Source organism: Callionymus lyra, chromosome 3, assembly GCF_982586985.1.
Source record: "Callionymus lyra chromosome 3, fCalLyr1.hap1.1, whole genome shotgun sequence".
Classification (NCBI taxonomy): domain Eukaryota; kingdom Metazoa; phylum Chordata; class Actinopteri; order Syngnathiformes; family Callionymidae; genus Callionymus; species Callionymus lyra.
Window position 1 is genome coordinate 29758905 of NC_141820.1, and position 17617 is coordinate 29776521.

Below are 17617 nucleotides of genomic sequence, written 5' to 3' on the forward strand. Positions count from 1 at the left end.
GAAAATAAACGACACAATCTGTTGACGTGTAAGAAAACATTTATTAAATCGATCCATCTTCTATTATATACACCGAAAAAATGGACAGACAATGTCAATTGAAAATGTAATTTGTATTTAATTCATTGAATATAATGACCAATTTGGTTGTTTAAAATCAGCTGCTCCACTGAAATTAAACACTTCTAATATTTAAAAATGCCGACACACATTGATGGATAACAACAACAAAGAGACACAATACTAATAATATAAACTGAAATCTTAGTTTATTGTTGTTATTGATAACATTGAGTTACTTTCTTTCTAAACTCTAATGTTGTGTAAGGAACTCGCTAGCTTGGCTAGTTGCTAACAATACTAGCTGTAGTCATTTTAAGTGTAATTGTACTACCTTGTAACACTTTGAAAACTATTTTAGATCATAATTGAGTATTTTTAACTCTTAAATTCACAAAAACTAAATTCCTTAATAATAACTAAATACATTTTTCACTAGATGTTATACCTGCTAGCCAAGCCACTTAAGGCTAACAGTGCTAACTGCAGTCAATTGTGATGTGAATTGTATGTCCTTGTAGCACTACGAACATTATTTTAGACAAGAATTTTATTTAAATATTACATTTACAGAAACTCGACTATAAATGAAAAATGTATGTTTTTTTTAACTGAATGTCATACTTGCTAACTTTGCTTTTGGCTATTAGTGCTAGCTGCAGTCATTCTAAGGTGAATTTTACCACCTCGTAAAAGTTTTAAAATGTTTTTCAATTAGAAATTAGTTTTTTGGTTTTTAAATCTCCAATTTAGAGAAACTAGATTCTGAAATATCACATGGATGACATTTTAAGTATTTACTTAGCTAGCTTAGATAGTGGCTAACATTGCTAGCTGCAGTAGGTGAAATTTACCGCCCCCCACACAAGTAAGTTTAGAAGTTTGTTTTTATTAAAAACGTTTTTTTTTCAGATTTATTCTGACATGGAGTGAATCGTATCTGTTACGAGATCCACATTCAGGAAGTGACCTGCTCTATGAAATGTATACCTAGGTAACAATAAAAATGATACTTATATTATTAGTAATAATATTAATTTTGCGATATGAAAACAATAATACAATACCTGTGTTGTCTTAATAACACTGGCTCTGGTTGGTTCTTCTCTCAACTGTGCAGGTTGTGTCTGCGAGGATCTGGTGTTAATTGGCGTTGGAGCTCCTGAATGGAGGACGTCTGTCACCATGAATGAGTGTGTGTGTGTTTGTGGAGTGTGTGTGGAGGCGCGGCAGCAGTGGCACAGATGCATAAACACCCCGGTCCCTCTGTGAGCCCAAGTCTACGGTAAACAGAGCTCTTCCTCCGTTGCAGACGGAAGGATGACACCCTGTGGGAGAGAAGAGATGCAAATCCTTTTGGTCACAGGTCCCAGAGTGGATCGACTGAGGGACCCGGGGGAAGAGACAGGACTTAAACCAACACAGCAGCTGCCGAGAGTGTCACTATCTGAGGAGACTCTTGCTTTAGCAGCTCTGCAGACATGTTTGTTTATCACCATCTTCATTTCTCCATCTCTGACAATATGTCAGTGACTCATCTTATGATTTCCATTCATTAGAACTTTGGTTTCTTAACTGATGGGTCGCAGTCCGTAACTGGGTCAGATATTTACAGTGGGTCATTCATTGCCCGGCGCCTTTTCTCATCCCAACAATCATAACATATTTTTTGTGGCAATAAAAACATTAGGAAAACTAATCACAAGGCTGTTAGGGCTCATTTACATGGATTCGATGACTTGAGGAGGTCAAGAATGTAGCATTCGTCCTCAACCCTGTCCTCACTGAAGACCCACTTGTAATGGTGATCTGTCTCCTGCTTCTTACACTGAGAAGCTGCCTGGATGTCACAACACTGTTAGGGAAATAATCAGTAGAGAATGAAAAAATAACATTTAAATTAGAACAGAAATTAAGAGGTTGTGAAGATGTAATGAAACCAAAGTCTTTGGACAGAATATAGCTTTTATCGGCTACAAGGTTGACATTACATTTTAGCTACTAATTATGGTTTAGATGTCTTTACATTAGCTCATATATGTAACACGTTTTTTCCAATAAATTGTATATTTATACTTATATACTTGTATATTTTTTTGTATATGTTTTTTATTTTCAACGATCTCAAATTTGAAGTAATTAAAAAAAAAGACATAAAAGACAAACAGCGGGTGAAGACATTGACATAGTTCCATGTCTTTAACAAAACCTCACAGTATTTAAAAATGTCACCAACTAGATGTTATTCCTGTTCATTCTCCTCTATAATTTATTGAACTATTTATGACTGAAGCACTCAAGTCTGAGCTCTCTAGCGCCGTGTTGTGGTGGAATTTTGAAAATGCGTCTATTTATATTGTTCAGAGTAGACAAACTATCGAACAAGTCCCAGCTACATGTCCATCAGTCCATAAATGATTGATCCCGTATATTACCAATTATATTGACATTCACTTAAACCAGAGGTCGGCAACCTTAATCATGTAAAGAGCCGCTTCACTCCCCGACAAATTAAAACTCTCTGAGCAGCGAAGATTTAGTTTGTCTTTTAAACTGAAGATATACAGTGTTACTACCATCAAATCATTGCAGCATAAACTGTATTTTAAAAGATGAATTAAACTAAAACCTACAATACAGGCCTGTTTAAATCTTTTTCATTTAGTCCTTTCTTTAATTTAACAAAATCTTCCTGGGACTACATCGTATAATAATGCAGTTCATTAATCACTTTTGAATATGAGTAAAGCTATCAATTATACTAATAAACAACCATCTCCCTTAATAAATATATTCAATATCTCTTACATTATTCACAACCGTTTTTTCTGCAAAGGTCCAACTTGCAGGAGACGCATTTAAGGGAAAGATGAAAGAGCCGAACAAAGCTCCGGAGCCAAGAGTTCTGTTAATATATTCTGAAGGATCCAAACAAAGCAAGGGAACTGGACTAGAGTTTCACATCTCATTCAAGAGGCTTCTTCATGAACAACCACATGATTTTATTGGAAACAATAGCAACGTTTCAAGCCTCCAAGTGACATCAAACATTCAAAGTTAAAAAGAAAACAATAACCTGGAATATGAAACTCTAGCGATATATAAAAAATGTGGGCAAAAACAAATCAATATCTGTATTTAGTAGAATAATCCTTGGGTGACACCACCAGACCACGACCTTTTCTGGCTCCTCGGTAAACAGTTTCTACAATGTCTATCATCTCCTGCTTATCCTCCATGGTCCAGTTGATCTTGTTGTTGTTACCAGTTCCCAAATCAATCATGATGTGTTTGTTCCTGAAGAAGAAGAGATCAAATTAAAAAAAAATACAATCAACACATTTCAACAATATATGTGCAACTATATTAGAATTAAAAAAAGACTTGCTCACAACATAAATATAGTATATAATACAGAGAATAAACATGTTCAGTACTTGAATTGCATCAACTCACACAAACTAAAAAACAGATTCCTGTCCAGAGAGTGATGAGGCTCAATCACATTGTTCTTATTATTAGAGGCTGAATGAGAACAAGTTAATGTTTTTATTCAAGCTGCACATTTGGTTAATACATTTTTTAATAAAATATCCATCCCAATCTCTGCGATTTAGTTTTTTTCTTGTGTATATTGTTAAGTTGAGCTTAACAAAAAAAGGGATGACAACTGAACATGGGAAAAAATTGTTCTCACCTGAAGAAAAACATAACAGTGCAGGGGTCGTACAACTCGTACATCTTGTTGAAGTCCGGGACTTCCGTGATGTCAACCAGGTAGATGACTGCAAAGTTTTTCACCTTTGGGAAAACACAATTAAAATGAATGAATAATCAGTTAACAGCAGCTAAGAAAACATATTTATTAAATAAAAGATTTACTTAGATTATATATATACTGTATATATTTATTTTTTTACATCACACTAAAAATGTTGTAAAGAAGAACTCTTTTAAAAGTTATGTTTTTAATATTATTTTAACCAGGCTACAGGTTAACACATGTAAAAAAAGGCCGAAATTATAATTTAGTGTAATAAAGTGCAGATCCATCAGAAACATTTGGGCGTTTCCTTAAATTTGCTTCTTTACACAAAAGTTGTTAAAAGTAAAGAAACAATATTACACAGTGCATTAAAGTATACAATTTTAAAATATCAAAATAAGTATGATCCATAGCTTGAACAGATATATTTTTTAGTCATTTAGAGATAACCAGACAATCATTTATCAGGAAATTTGTTTAAGATAGTCGATACTAGAGCCATGTCTCAAAACGTAGTTCTCACAACATACCAACAGAGGGAGCTATTGTGTGTGCGGCGACTTTTGCAAAACAATAACATAGATGTTAATTCATGATCAATGTCGAGTCAAACCTTTTCAGCAATGCTGTATAAGACCTCGTCCATTTTCATGCATGTTGGGTCCCAGTCGTGGCCGAACCGGATCACCAGAACTCGGTCTTCCTCGGACAGGATGGCTTGGTCGACCTGCCAGCCATTGTGGAGATGAGGTAGCATGTACGACATGGTGACCCCTCGTGTGTAAGCACCAACCTTAGCCAGAGAAACAACATTCTATTTTATTCATGAAAACGAAAGAATCCGTTGCTAAAACAGGACAGTTAAAGAAGAATACAGGTGGTTAGCTTACTGATATCTGGTGGCTACCGCTAGCTAACGTTAAACAAATACAAGCTAACGTAGCTGAACACAAACAAGAGCATCAATTAAAAGTATACCGTCTTCAATACTTACCACACAAAAAACAAAACAACTGAAGCTTTCGACCGTCCGAACGGCAAAAAAAATCTAAGTTGAGAATCCACAGGCACACGATCTCGTAGCAAACGCGTCGTATCTCAGTACGTCATCAAGACTGCGACAGTCGCGGGATGTGACGATGGCGTCACCCTAAAACGAAAGCTCAACGGTAATTATTTTATTTCCTTATTGTGTTTTGTATAGAGATACATAAGTGACTTTTTTATGAGAGAATTAAGAGAGAAACATTATTAGATACGTTAAATAAAATACAAACGACTAATAACTAGTAACCCTGACGAATTCACAGCAACATCATTTGCTAGAAAATGAAAAATAAATGCAATAAAAAAAGTGCATGATGTTGATCATGTGATTCTGATAAATTAAAACGTTTCCCTTTTTTAAAATAAATTAACGAAGATATTCACAGTCATATAGACACATTGACAAACATTTATTGTGCAATTCATTACAATACAAATAAAGACAATACAAAGATTCAAAGGTTATAGAACATTGTCCAGTCTATGACATAGCAGCATATTATGGCACTCTTTCGTTGGAGAGTTTGATTCACCATTAGATATGTCTGAGCGTTATCACACACATGTGTATCTGAATAGGCTGAAAGTAATTCACATTTCTGACCATTTCATCTTAAGACTATTGGGTCTAGAACATTGAACTTGTTTAAGAAACAACGGTGATTAAAACAATCTACTGCGATGGACAGTGTAATCATCCATTAAAGCTGGTATAGGTTTTTAAAGTGAATTCACATTTCACAGATGACTATTCCTGAACTAAACAGATATTTCCACCAGTCAAGATTAACCAGAACTCCTCACTGACACGACATCATCATCATAGTCCAGTTTGATTCTTGTCAGCAGAGGACGTGAGGAACATTCATTTATCATCAGGAAGCAGTCAGTATACGACTGAATATCCAACGATGGCAGCAGTGTAGAAGGAGTCCGTTGCTGTCTGCTAAATAAAGTTTATTCAAATGTCCGACCATCCCTGAAGATCACGGAAATGTTGAAAACCTCTGGATCAGTGTTGAAATGAAGTTTGACAAACAGCCAAAGAAAGTGACGTACAGTTGGTGATCCCCAAGAGCTACTATTCTGCTGGGTGCTCCGGACACGAGCGGTTCACCTCAAACCACTCATCTATGCACCTAGAGAAGAGTAAAGATAAGATCAGTTTGACCAGCAAACACATTCTATACAGATTTTATTATTATAACAAAGATAATTTTAAACAACAGAGAACAAAATAATCAAATATATTATAAATTACTGAAAACATTTCCACAGTATCTTGTTAGTTACCCTTATTGTATCACATCACTACAAAATCAAATTGTTTTCACTGAAATAAGGGTGTATTTAGTATTATTAATGTTTATAGACATATATATTATTTTATGTATGTTTTAAGTTTATTATAAAGGATGTCATATTCATTGTGTAGTACAAGGTTATGATGATTATATAATTAAATAATGTTTACATATTTCTCAATCTACCCATCTGCGGTTTCGGATCATAAACACAGTTATTATTTAATTTCTATATACCTACGTTGTGTACAAGTCACTTGTTTTATTTTGTTTATATAACTATTAGTACAATTATTTTGTATCTTTTTATATTTTATTTAATTTTACAATGTATCTACACCACAAACATCCTTGTTGTTGTTGTTACAATACCGGGAATAAACCTTTTATGATTTTGATAATAACTTATCTGAATAAAGGAATATATTGTATTGTAATAATCTACAATTCTGGAGAAAAACAAAAAACATAATTTTTTAGATAAAGTCAGCTTTTGTACAAAATAGATATTTAAAAAACTATTATTTACATTGTTATTTTTAAAGTGATGTATTTTCTTAACCTATGTTTTTGTTAATATAGCTGTCTTGTTTTGAAAATAACTTTATTAGAATGAATTATAAAATAGCAAAAAAACAAATACTGCACATATCTTGCTGTATTTTAGTAAGTACTGGATGACCTATATTTTCAGTTATGGACAATAAAGTGCGTATCATATTTCACCAGCAGGGGGAGATGTCAAACCTTCTGCTTGAGCTTCAATGTTGACTATTTTTCCTCATTTTCATTGGTGACATGGTAAGAAAAGTTGCATCTTAAACAGTATAGAAATTACCCTTTATGGTAGATACAGAGGCACGGCAGTCTGGCGATGGTGTCTCCCTGCTCCAGCTCGTCCAAACAGATGGTACATTCCCCAGAGTCTCTGGACAGGATGTCCTCTGAGAAAGACAATATGGACAGAGACAGACTGAGTGAAGAGTTGCCACTCAAACACACATGCAAGAGCACACACACACACACACACATGCATGTATCAAATGTTCGGTTTAGTCTTTCAAAACCATCTGTTTAACCTTTGCCACCAGAACGTTCCACATCATCTGCGCCTAAACGAGGACACAGGCTTTGAAAAGTGCAAACTAGAGTGTTTTCCTTTGAGTATGTCACAACTTTATCTGTAGTTTCAGCTGCGACTGGCTCTAGTGTCAACACCTGAGGCGCGGGAGTCACCACGATACTGCACTCACAGAATAAAGAAGACACTAAATACATGATCAGTGCTCAGGATTAGTTTGGTGCACTTTTGTCACTTTAATGTGCAAGTCGTGAATACAATCCACATATTTTTCCATCCACATTTTACTAGTATTTACACATATTGCTCATGAGTGACTTTTTATAAACGTAATCAACAAAGAATCATCTGGTTTACATTTTGCAGGCAGGACGATGTTCTACAAATATGCCACTTCTGCTTCAAATAGGTGTAATACCTGCACCGACACAGATCCCTTGTTATCACTTTCACAGCTTATCTTCAGGTCAATGAAAAGTCTATTTTAAATACTGATGTTGTTTTTAGCATTCTTGAAATGAACTCAATCAGGCTTTATTAGCTGACATAAATGCACACTGTAGGAAAAGACGAGTGGACTTTGAAATCCAATTAAATATTTAGTTAATAATCTATAGTTTTGCTTGAAATATATAAACACATTTTGCTTGAAAACAAAACGGTATCAAAATAAAAAAGCAGAATGTTAAATATTTAAAAGAAAGTGTTGATGTCAGTTGCCTTCACATGTAAAGTTCAAACCAGCTTTAATGTTTTACAGTGTTTGTGTCAACAATAAAATAAGGGTTAATGTTTTAAGTTATATTCCATTTTAAATGAGCTTTTCCAGGACCTTTGACCAACTTTCGACGACCAAAACAAGTGTTACATAAGAATTAATGTTTCACAAGCCTCGCGGTGCCTTCCCTATTGTCAACCTTTGTGTAACAAGCAAATAGATTTGCACTTGTCGGTATTTATTTTTCATATTGTTGACTTTTGCTTGCTTTTGTGTGTTCAGTTTTATTATTTAATGTTATCTTGTTTTACAAATATAAATTACTTGCTTTTATATTCTTATCCTGAAAATGTGGGTCAGAACGACATTTTTTAAAAACATCTTCCCTCAACAAACAACCAGGACATCGTAAAGAGTAATAAATGCTAATTTATGCAGCAGTTTTATCCTCACTTGGCTCCGGTTGAGTTAATAAGTCACTAGCATGTGAATTTGATTCAGTTTTGAGACAAACGTCATTCTTTCGTTAAAAGATGATCAATATTATAAACAAGGGCAGTTGCTCGGATGAAGTGAAATGGATGCATGACACCATTAATGTCAATATAAAAAAAATAAAGATTTTAAGCTTAAGTTTACAGTGTGATTTGCGTTTTAAAAAAAACGTGCTAATGTGTCATCACGTTATTTTCGGGTTCTCTATCTTCTACCAGTTGCATTGAAAAGTTAGCATCTCATGCAGGTTTGCAACGGTTTCATTGGATTGCGATTCCTTCCTATGTTGTTTAGGCAAACACAGATTTATATAAACATTTATTCGTTCATCAAATACATCACATAAACTACTGTTTCGTCACAGATTTTTTTGACCATAAGTTGTCAGCATTTCACACCATTGCCTGTCTGGCGGATCTAAAGAGCCACGAGGAAATGAAGCCTGCAGTAAAAGAGTCTGAGGAAATAGACTTGTCGGTAATACGTTTAAAGGAAATACACTTTTTGTAAGAATGGAAAACAAATTGGATATACATATTTGATCACTTATATACAGAATTCTGTTTATATTAATTCTCCCGTAGCCATATAATTAAGCATTTATATCTGTTAACATTTATTTTGTTATATATTGTAACTTTTATTCCTATATGTCTCTATTTCCAAACACGTTGTATTACACAATAATGACACTCCTAGTTTGCTTGCATAAGGCAGGATAAAAAGTAGGAGGGAAACCACTAGGAGGTAAAACAAGATGACATATACATATTTCCTTATTTGTATACAAATATAGGTGTGCATTTATTTCCTCATAGCAATTTAATTGAGTGTGTTTACGAACGTTAAAACTTCAATACATTTTATATTGTTACTTCTTTTCCGCTGGACGTCTCTATTTCCAAACACTTTATTATTACCTAATTGTGGCACTCCTGGCATTCCATACAAGTCTTTTAATACTGCATCCATGAAACTCTTCTCTTCGTCCTCCTCTTCCAAATCCCCTGTGTTAGTCTGACAAACATGTTTCAACAGGCTGAACTTCGATGAACTCCGAAGAAAACATGCTCATCTTAAAATTCTGATATATGATTTTGTGTCAGGGCTTCATGTATCTGTTTCTACTGACTTCTATTGAACATTTCTTCAACTCCTTCTGACTGTCACGTCAACTTGTCTGTTCATCAACATAGCAAACAGGAAGGAGCTAATGTTTGAACCCATCAGTCTGTTCTACAGAAACATTATCGTTTCATTTGAAGTACATTTGTATTGTGAGACTATTGAAAATCCCCACCAGGGCAAAAGTTGTACAACTTATTAACAAACAAGTTCTGCTCTCCACAGTATATTTCACAAAAACAACAGCTCGTAAAATTACGAGTGAGATTTCTGTCTCATTGTTCTGAGTGTGCACTTCACTTACTGTGCATGCCTCTTGTTGCCAGTAAGTTGTTTGAGATAAAAACAAGTACCACATGACGTTGTTGCAGGCTGGATGGAAAACACAGTTCATGCTGTACGGGCCAAAATATATTGTCCTCGCTGTATCCCCGCTGAGAACAAAACCTCCTGCAAGGGTGCAGACGTGCGACCAGGAAGTGCCTTTAAACACTGTGTGTCACTGCCTTGACTAGGGTTTGTTGCTGACTGGACAAAAATCATGTCGATCTTTCGACAGATTGTAAAATGATGATCTGATGTCACAGTGTTTTACAATCTTTCTGTGTGCAAATCATTTCATCATAGTTTTACTGAACACATGATCGACATCTAATCCATCCAGTCAGCCACTAGTTTTGTGACACGCCCATTTCCTGTTGGATTGAATGTTAAAACGCTATGTATATGATTTTCTTTTTCTCAATGTTCTTTACGTTTTGTAGGTGTGTGTTGTTGTTGCTGTTTGCCCTTAAGGGCCACCGTAGTTTTATCTTTTGAAGGTAAAAATGTGCAGCGTCAGGTTCAATTGAAACTAGAGTAGTTCCCCCTACACATGCTGTACCTTAACATGATCATATTTGCAGTGATTTGGGGACATGTTTTACTGTTTGGGGGGGTAGAGGGGGGTTCCCATTTTTGATTCTGATTTGAAAAACGTCACAACACTACTTCTCTACCAACCAAATTTAACAACCTATGATGACATAAAACCTAATTCAATCCTTTTTTTCATATGGTCTCTTGCCTTGTTTATTTAGTTTACCTCTAAACATCCTACACATGTACAGAAGTATCAATTTATATGATCCAATCAAATATTACCATATAATCTGATAACATTATCAGACCCTTAATCTGTGGTTTAAACAACGAGAATTCAGGATTTTTAATTCATGTCTGCAATATATTAAGCTTCATCAATGTAAATAGCCAAAATGGTTACAGTGGAGGAACAAAAATATTTTAATGTAATATTTATATATAATATATCCAATATATATTAAGTTTGACCATTATTTACTGCTGGGTATCTTCGATATTGGTACCTTCAATTTGGCAACAGTTCTTGAACGATACATTTTTCGATACTTATTTAATAGATCAATTCTAACAAAAAGAAAGTGACATTACACAGAGTTTAGTTTTTCATCTTTGGGACATTTTCATTTGAAGCTGTTTTTCTAACAGAAAAAAATGCCTAAAAAATAATAATAGTAAAAAATAATATTTGCTAACAAGTTAAAAATCAATCGATTGTTCACTGACTTTTGTTGCTTATCAGTTGTTCTTCAGAAAAATTCACAGATTGTCAAGTTTGGATTATGCATGGGTACCAAAGTTTTGCACTGAAAGACAAAGCGTGTTTCAATACTTGGTACTACATACTACACAAGAATTTCCAAACCAAGCCCTTCCTCTGAAAATTGCGGTAACAATTTTTTTGAGTGCAGTCTACACCAGCTGTCAAAAATCCTGCTGGTGGATGAGGACAGTGTTGTCCAGGTCATATGATGTGATGCGTCTTACTGTTGTAGGTGAGTCGCGTCTTGCTGAAGCACATGAGCAGATGCTTCTCGATCTCGTCGGTAGGCATGGACGTGGAGCAGAGAGGACAGTTGAAGACTGTGGAAGACAAATTCAAAGGTGTTACATTTTCCATCACGACCTTTGACTCAGATAAACTCAGGACAGTGTTTTTTTTTCCCTCACAAGCTTGACGCCTCCAACAGTCTTGGCGTAACTAAACTCTCTCTGACCTACATACTGGAGAACTGGGCCCAGAGCAGCAGAACCAAAGAGCAAACCATGTTCGGATTATGTTTATGGTCCAGAAACCCTACTGAGATGCAGGCAATCATTTTACCAGGACAATCCACCTGTCCTCGCTTATATTTCAATTTCAAAATAGTTCATGTTGTTCGTAATGCATCGTTGTTTAGTTATCCTGCATTAATATTCTCATAAACAACTTTTTTCTTTTTAATGTTTTAGGACGTATTCATTATTTATTTACGGGTATATCAAAATTGGAAACGTGTGGCCTGGGGGCCAAATATGGTCTTTTGACTGTATAAATATAGCCCTTGTGAGGTCGGAGTAAGATTTTGAAACTGACGTGTCTAGTACTTTGACTATTTTTATTTTGTGAAAAATGGTTAAATGTTATTCATTTGTTTTATCACTATATTTTCCCTTTTGTGTATGACCTTTCTTATGTTTCTTATTCTATAAAATGAATTAAAATACTTTTAAATCATTTATTATTTATTATAATAATTATAAGATTACATAAAATGTAAATAAAACATTATTATTATTAGATTTTTTATAATATAACCTATTATAATATAATCTAAATATAATATAATTACACTTTGTAACACAGTGGAACTTTTTGTACCTAAGATAATTGTACTAACATAATTCCCTACATAATGTGGCCCCTTCGGAACTTTAATGGTCCACACCTGATCTAGATCAAGTTGTTTTTCAGCTATTGTTATATCAAAAAGAATATTTTTTCATATTAAAAGCTTGTTTATTTTCAGAAATTCCTACCAGTACATTTTATTTAAACCTATTTGTTATGTAATTTATGAATCGGTAAAATATACTGATTATTTGATTTGTATTAAGTTACAAAAATGGAGCTATTGACTCAAATACAAGTCTTAAACTTTATGTTAGAAGAACATCATTAAAAATATGTATTCATCAATATAATCTTTACTTTAAATAGAGGTAAAGATGTAAATGTTTGCCTCGCTAATACCACGACTATAGTTAATAACCTTATTTTGCCCACAGTTTGAATTAAAAATGTAGGCCCCAGGAAACTAAGCCTTGCATGTACTTGCTGTGGTGAACTGAAAACATTGGTAAGCTTTTTGCTCTGAATAGCTGCAGGAAGTAAAGCAGACCGAGACGACTGAAAATAAAATGAAGACACTTATAAATATGACCCTTTTTTACAGCCAATGTTAGCATAAGAAATGTCAACAGCGAGTTAGCAAGCTCAATGATATCCTGATGAAAGTGAATCCACAGCCCAAAGCTGCACTCTTCCAAATGAAGAAAGAATAAATGTGTTAGTATATCATTTAAATTTGTCAATTGGTTTTTGGATGAGGATTCTAAATCATCACAAGACGTATTTGTGTTTGTTGTGACCCACCCATAGTGTCTGTAAAAACAAATTAAGGTTATATTATGTAGAAAAAACAAGTGTTGGTGGTGACGTTGACGTACGATCTAAAGTCTATGAATACATTCGTTCCAGGTCCAGAACTGTAACACGACTCCTCTTGCTTGAAGGTGAAATAATAAGTCATTTCATCCTCCAGAAGAACATCTTCGTAACCTCTGGTGAATTAGGATTGAGTGTGACGCATCAAAGCCACTTTCCCTTGAGTTATATTAAAAGAACTGTATTTAGCAGTCAAACTCCTACTGCTGCACAAAGGACTGCTTTCATCTCATGCATTGCTGGGATATTACATTATCTCAGGGACCACTTTCGTTCACAGTGGCTTTTGTTAGGGGCCATCAAGCAAAAATAGAGGAGAATAACAGAATAAAATCAAGCTAAATGCGATAAAATTAGGATGTTACTGTATTTTATATAACTTTTATTTCAAAAAACGTATACAAAAGTACCTTTTTTAAAACATTTTTTATTCACATACATGTTTATGAGGGGCAATAAATACTCAAAGATGATGATAAAAGGGGAGACACAAAAGTCTTCAAACTAAAACCTAATGGTCGTTTTTAAAGTAATAAAATAATTTATAAAATAAAAATAACCGTTAGTTACTACATGATCTTTGACCTCATGAGGGCCACATATATACAGACAAGTGGGCCGCACTTAGACCAAGTCTGACCTAAAGCATGTCTTTTGACCTCGGGTGAATCGGCGACTAACATCTGACTCTCTACGGCACATGTCAGGCTGAACCCACATCTGCTGCTGCATTGTTTGGCTCGTGTTTTGCTTCGAGGGCGATAATAGCGAGATAAGAACCTGGACAAACACAACGTTACCGAGTCACAACTCGAGTTATCAATCGAGCAAAGGTTAATGATGAGGTAATTCACAGCTGACCTACTTCTGCGTTTTGTCATTAGAAGCGTTAATGTACGAGTGATCCACATAACAAGATAAGGACTGATGTTGTTTGAGACGCAACAGCCGTTGAATCTAGACTTGCAGAGTCAGGAAGTGTGTTTGTGTGGAACCACCAGGAAGTTATCTGCTGACCTACATAGTGCTTTCTTCCTTACAGTTCAACACGTTTGTGAAACAAAGAAAAGTCACAGAGTATTGTTTTGATTGTTTAAGCGCTTTGTGACCCTGGTCTGGAAAAGTACTATATAAATACTTACTTACAGTAATAACACTGATATTACAGGACAGGTGTTGTTTTTTTATACACTTTGAAGATACTCTACCTTTCAGGATGTGGGGGGACAGGTGGGCCGGCAGGGAGCCGATGAGCAGTCGGTGGCCCTCAGGGGGGCTCTCCTCATGGTCCCCATCAGCCGCGTCCAGACTCTGATTGAGAACCTGAGACCCGGACCGTCCGGCTGGAATGTTTAACCCGGAGCTGGCCGGTCCTGCTCCCGTGTACCGGATCCGTGGGCCGTCGGGTCCATTTGTGTACCGAAACCCGGTGAACCTGTCGCCGCTGCTGGAGGTACCGGAGGGAAGATCTGAGCTGGAATAAGCTCGAGTTCTGCCATCAAAGCCCGGCGTGCTCTGTTTACCCCCCATTCCGTGCAACTTCTTCTTTTTTCTTGCTTCTTTATTGACACTTCGTGGATCTGTCCACCGCCATAGAATAGACTAGAAATGACAGCTTCCCTGAACAACTTCAAGTTTTTTTTTTATCCACGCAACATGTTGCCCGGGGACCCCCTGTGGCGCTTGACAGCAACAAAGGAACTACAGCTCGACACGTGAACGCACCACAGCTCAAGTCAACATCTGAAAGTTTCTCTGGGCGAAATATGGTGACGCATGAGTTGAGCTCCAGAAGACTCGTTTACCTCCATCCCTCTTCAGCTGGACAACACAGCGACGAACTCAGAGGAAGCCTCTGTCTTGAGACGAGTGCAGAAAGCGCTGACTAACAGGTTCAAGTTTGTTTTAGTGCAGAAACGAGGCCGCCTGAGAAGAAAAACAAAAGCAGGGATTGCCCTCCTCCTCCTCCGATGACACCGAGCCGTCAAAGCACCTGAACCTACCACTGGGTTGTCATCTCGCATTCAAAATAAAAGCACGCGCTTCATATCCAGCGTTCAAGTTGCCATATAAATAATATAAATTACTTACTTACATTTCCTTCATATCTGAACTCTGAATTATTCGGCAGTTGTCTTGTGAAGTTACAAAACGACAACAACCGCAATTTAACAAAAATAAAAATAAACAATAACTGTATTATATTTGAAGGAATATAGTACAGACAAGTACATGATACAAACACAGGATTATACTATATCATAACGATGTAACCTTTGATCTAATCATCTCAAAATGTCTAAATTCAATCATGATATTGTAGCGTATAAACAATATGGTTTTAATGTACGAACAAAAGAATAATATTGTTTTATACAATACAATATAAATACATTTTACTTATGCTTCCATCGTGCAAAAATAAAACAATGCACTAATAAACACAGTGTCTGGTATAAGAAAATTGCTTTTGAACAAACTGTAGTTTTTTTACTGTACTTTGGAGGGGGCGTTATCTGGAGCTTTTATTCTGAAGGCCAAATATCCCTTTTCGAGCCTAGAACTACCGCTTGACGACAGGGCGCGTCAGGTGGCTCATGACGTCAATACCAACAAGACCAGAGGTCTGTTCAACAACACAAGTCACCAGTTGTTTGTGATGTGACAGCACCTCCTTTCTTTGTCATAATTCACCCGAACAAGAAGACATGTAGAGAACACTTTTGTTTCCAACTGTATGAATCGATTACCGTTTTCTTCCTGATACAAAGAGATCATTGACTCATGAATCATCGAAGCTACTGACAGCAGACAAAGAAGCCTCCTCAGGGCTCCTGTTCGAGTCTTCTTTTGTATCTTTACAAGAAATGTTTTCATCCTTTTCTAAATCTTATTTGTGTGTGCAATGTACAGTATATGATTGTACTGTATATGGATTATTTTTTTGTAAAACCAGTCATAAACACAATACAATTATGAATAAAAGAACAATATAAATTCTTCATTCTACAGTGTTTAAGGAAAATAAACCATGTTCACGCTAAGGTGTATGCTCATAGGATACAGGTGAGTCACAAATAAAAACCTATTTTGTTTTGTGTAAACACAGTAAATATGATTTGAAATACTCAATACAATGTCATGTTTTTTCATCTCAATTCTATTGTCATTTAAACCATATAATCATTTTTAATGGTTTCATATAAATAGTAAATGGTTCTTGAACAATTATTACACAACAAGAAAAACGTGTTAATACAATACACAGTGACTTTTTATTCTTAAAATGTATCCTTCAAAATACCATCTTTATTTTATAAAATGTGTTATCACAATAAGGTTTCATGTTGTATACTGTATGTTGTCCGTACAATGTAGAATTGTGTCACTAATGTGTGTGTGAATGTGGGACAGTTTGAGGTTTGTGTTGTTTGCTTCCATATACTGTATCTAAAGGCATGAACAATGTTTAAGTCAAATTAATTGATTGATTGGCACATGATTTTTGTATTTGTGTACATTTTAATTTTTTTTTATAAACAATAGGTCATTAAGATCCATACAATGAAGCTGGCAAAGAAAGTTCTTCTGCCGATTGGCCACACTGTTTTTACGTGGAAAGTCTGATTTATGAAAGCGTGAGGACGTGACAGGGACACTTGGCTGGAACATGAAGAGCTGCTGCTGTTAGTCTGCTGTCTGCTCAAGTAGAACAAAAGCAACAACATGTTAAATAATAAACCAAAGATTTGCGTAAGTTCTTGGCTCTTGACAACTGTTCAAATAGATCTCGAGGCCCTGTGTATTCTTGCTTTAACAGACAAGTTTGACTGTAACACTACGCTTTAAAATGATTAAAGTATGCTTTAATTTTACCCAATTATATATAAAACAATAAAGTTTCATCCCTTATATGAAGGCAATGATAAGTAAAAGTAGACATTTTTTGAAAAGTAACTATACAAATATAAAAGGGAAAAAAAAAAAAATTCTTGGAAGGATAAATATCTTGTATATATTTCTACTCTTGCATCCAGATTAAGGGGATTATAGAGGATAAAAGGGCAACAGCCAAAATTAAAAATACATTTTTTAAAGTATGAACAGTAAGTAGTAAGTAAGTAAGAAGTAAGTAAATATACTGTAAATAGTGATTACATTGAGACATCAACTTCATAATATTGACAAACATACTATCTCAACTAGATCAAGGTCGGTCGTTAAATAACACGATTCACATTTTTAACAACAGTCTTCGAAGTCTGGGAATCTGCCACAAGGGGGCGGTTGAAACAAACTGGTACAACATTAAGTTAGATAATGTATAACCGGAAACGCTCGAGCTGTTTTTTAGAAACCGTATTTGAAAGCGTGTTGGTTTTTCTTTTTATGAAAATTGGAATTAGATTCCAATTAGAAATAAAGGAATGGTTAAATGTCGAAAAACGAAAGA

The 17617-nt window shown here is 35.3% G+C and overlaps 2 protein-coding genes across 3 annotated transcripts; both read right to left on the minus strand.

Moving 5' to 3' along the window:
• Positions 1–3181: 3181 nt before the first annotated feature.
• txnl4a (thioredoxin-like 4A) lies at positions 3182–4938 on the minus strand. Of its 2 annotated transcripts, none has more exons than XM_087785921.1 (4): positions 4821–4938; positions 4440–4619; positions 3758–3861; positions 3182–3357 (listed from the first exon to the last, which is right to left on the minus strand). In XM_087785921.1, exons 2-4 carry the CDS (start codon positions 4590–4592, stop codon positions 3186–3188), a joined length of 429 nt encoding a protein of 142 aa, XP_087642047.1. In that variant the 5' UTR covers positions 4593–4619; positions 4821–4938; the 3' UTR covers positions 3182–3185. The 2 variants fall into 2 exon arrangements, with proteins under 2 accessions (XP_087642047.1, XP_087642048.1); XM_087785922.1 differs by having other exon boundaries at positions 4440–4640; positions 4841–4923.
• Positions 4939–5268: 330 nt separating this feature from the next.
• LOC148084419 (E3 ubiquitin-protein ligase znrf2-like) lies at positions 5269–15129 on the minus strand. Its single transcript, XM_087787482.1, has 4 exons — positions 14373–15129; positions 11445–11540; positions 7016–7121; positions 5269–6012 (listed from the first exon to the last, which is right to left on the minus strand). The coding sequence occupies exons 1-4, from the start codon at positions 14692–14694 to the stop codon at positions 5955–5957; spliced, it is 582 nt and encodes a 193-aa protein (XP_087643608.1). The 5' UTR covers positions 14695–15129; the 3' UTR covers positions 5269–5954.
• Between the last annotated feature and the right edge of the window lie 2488 nt (positions 15130–17617).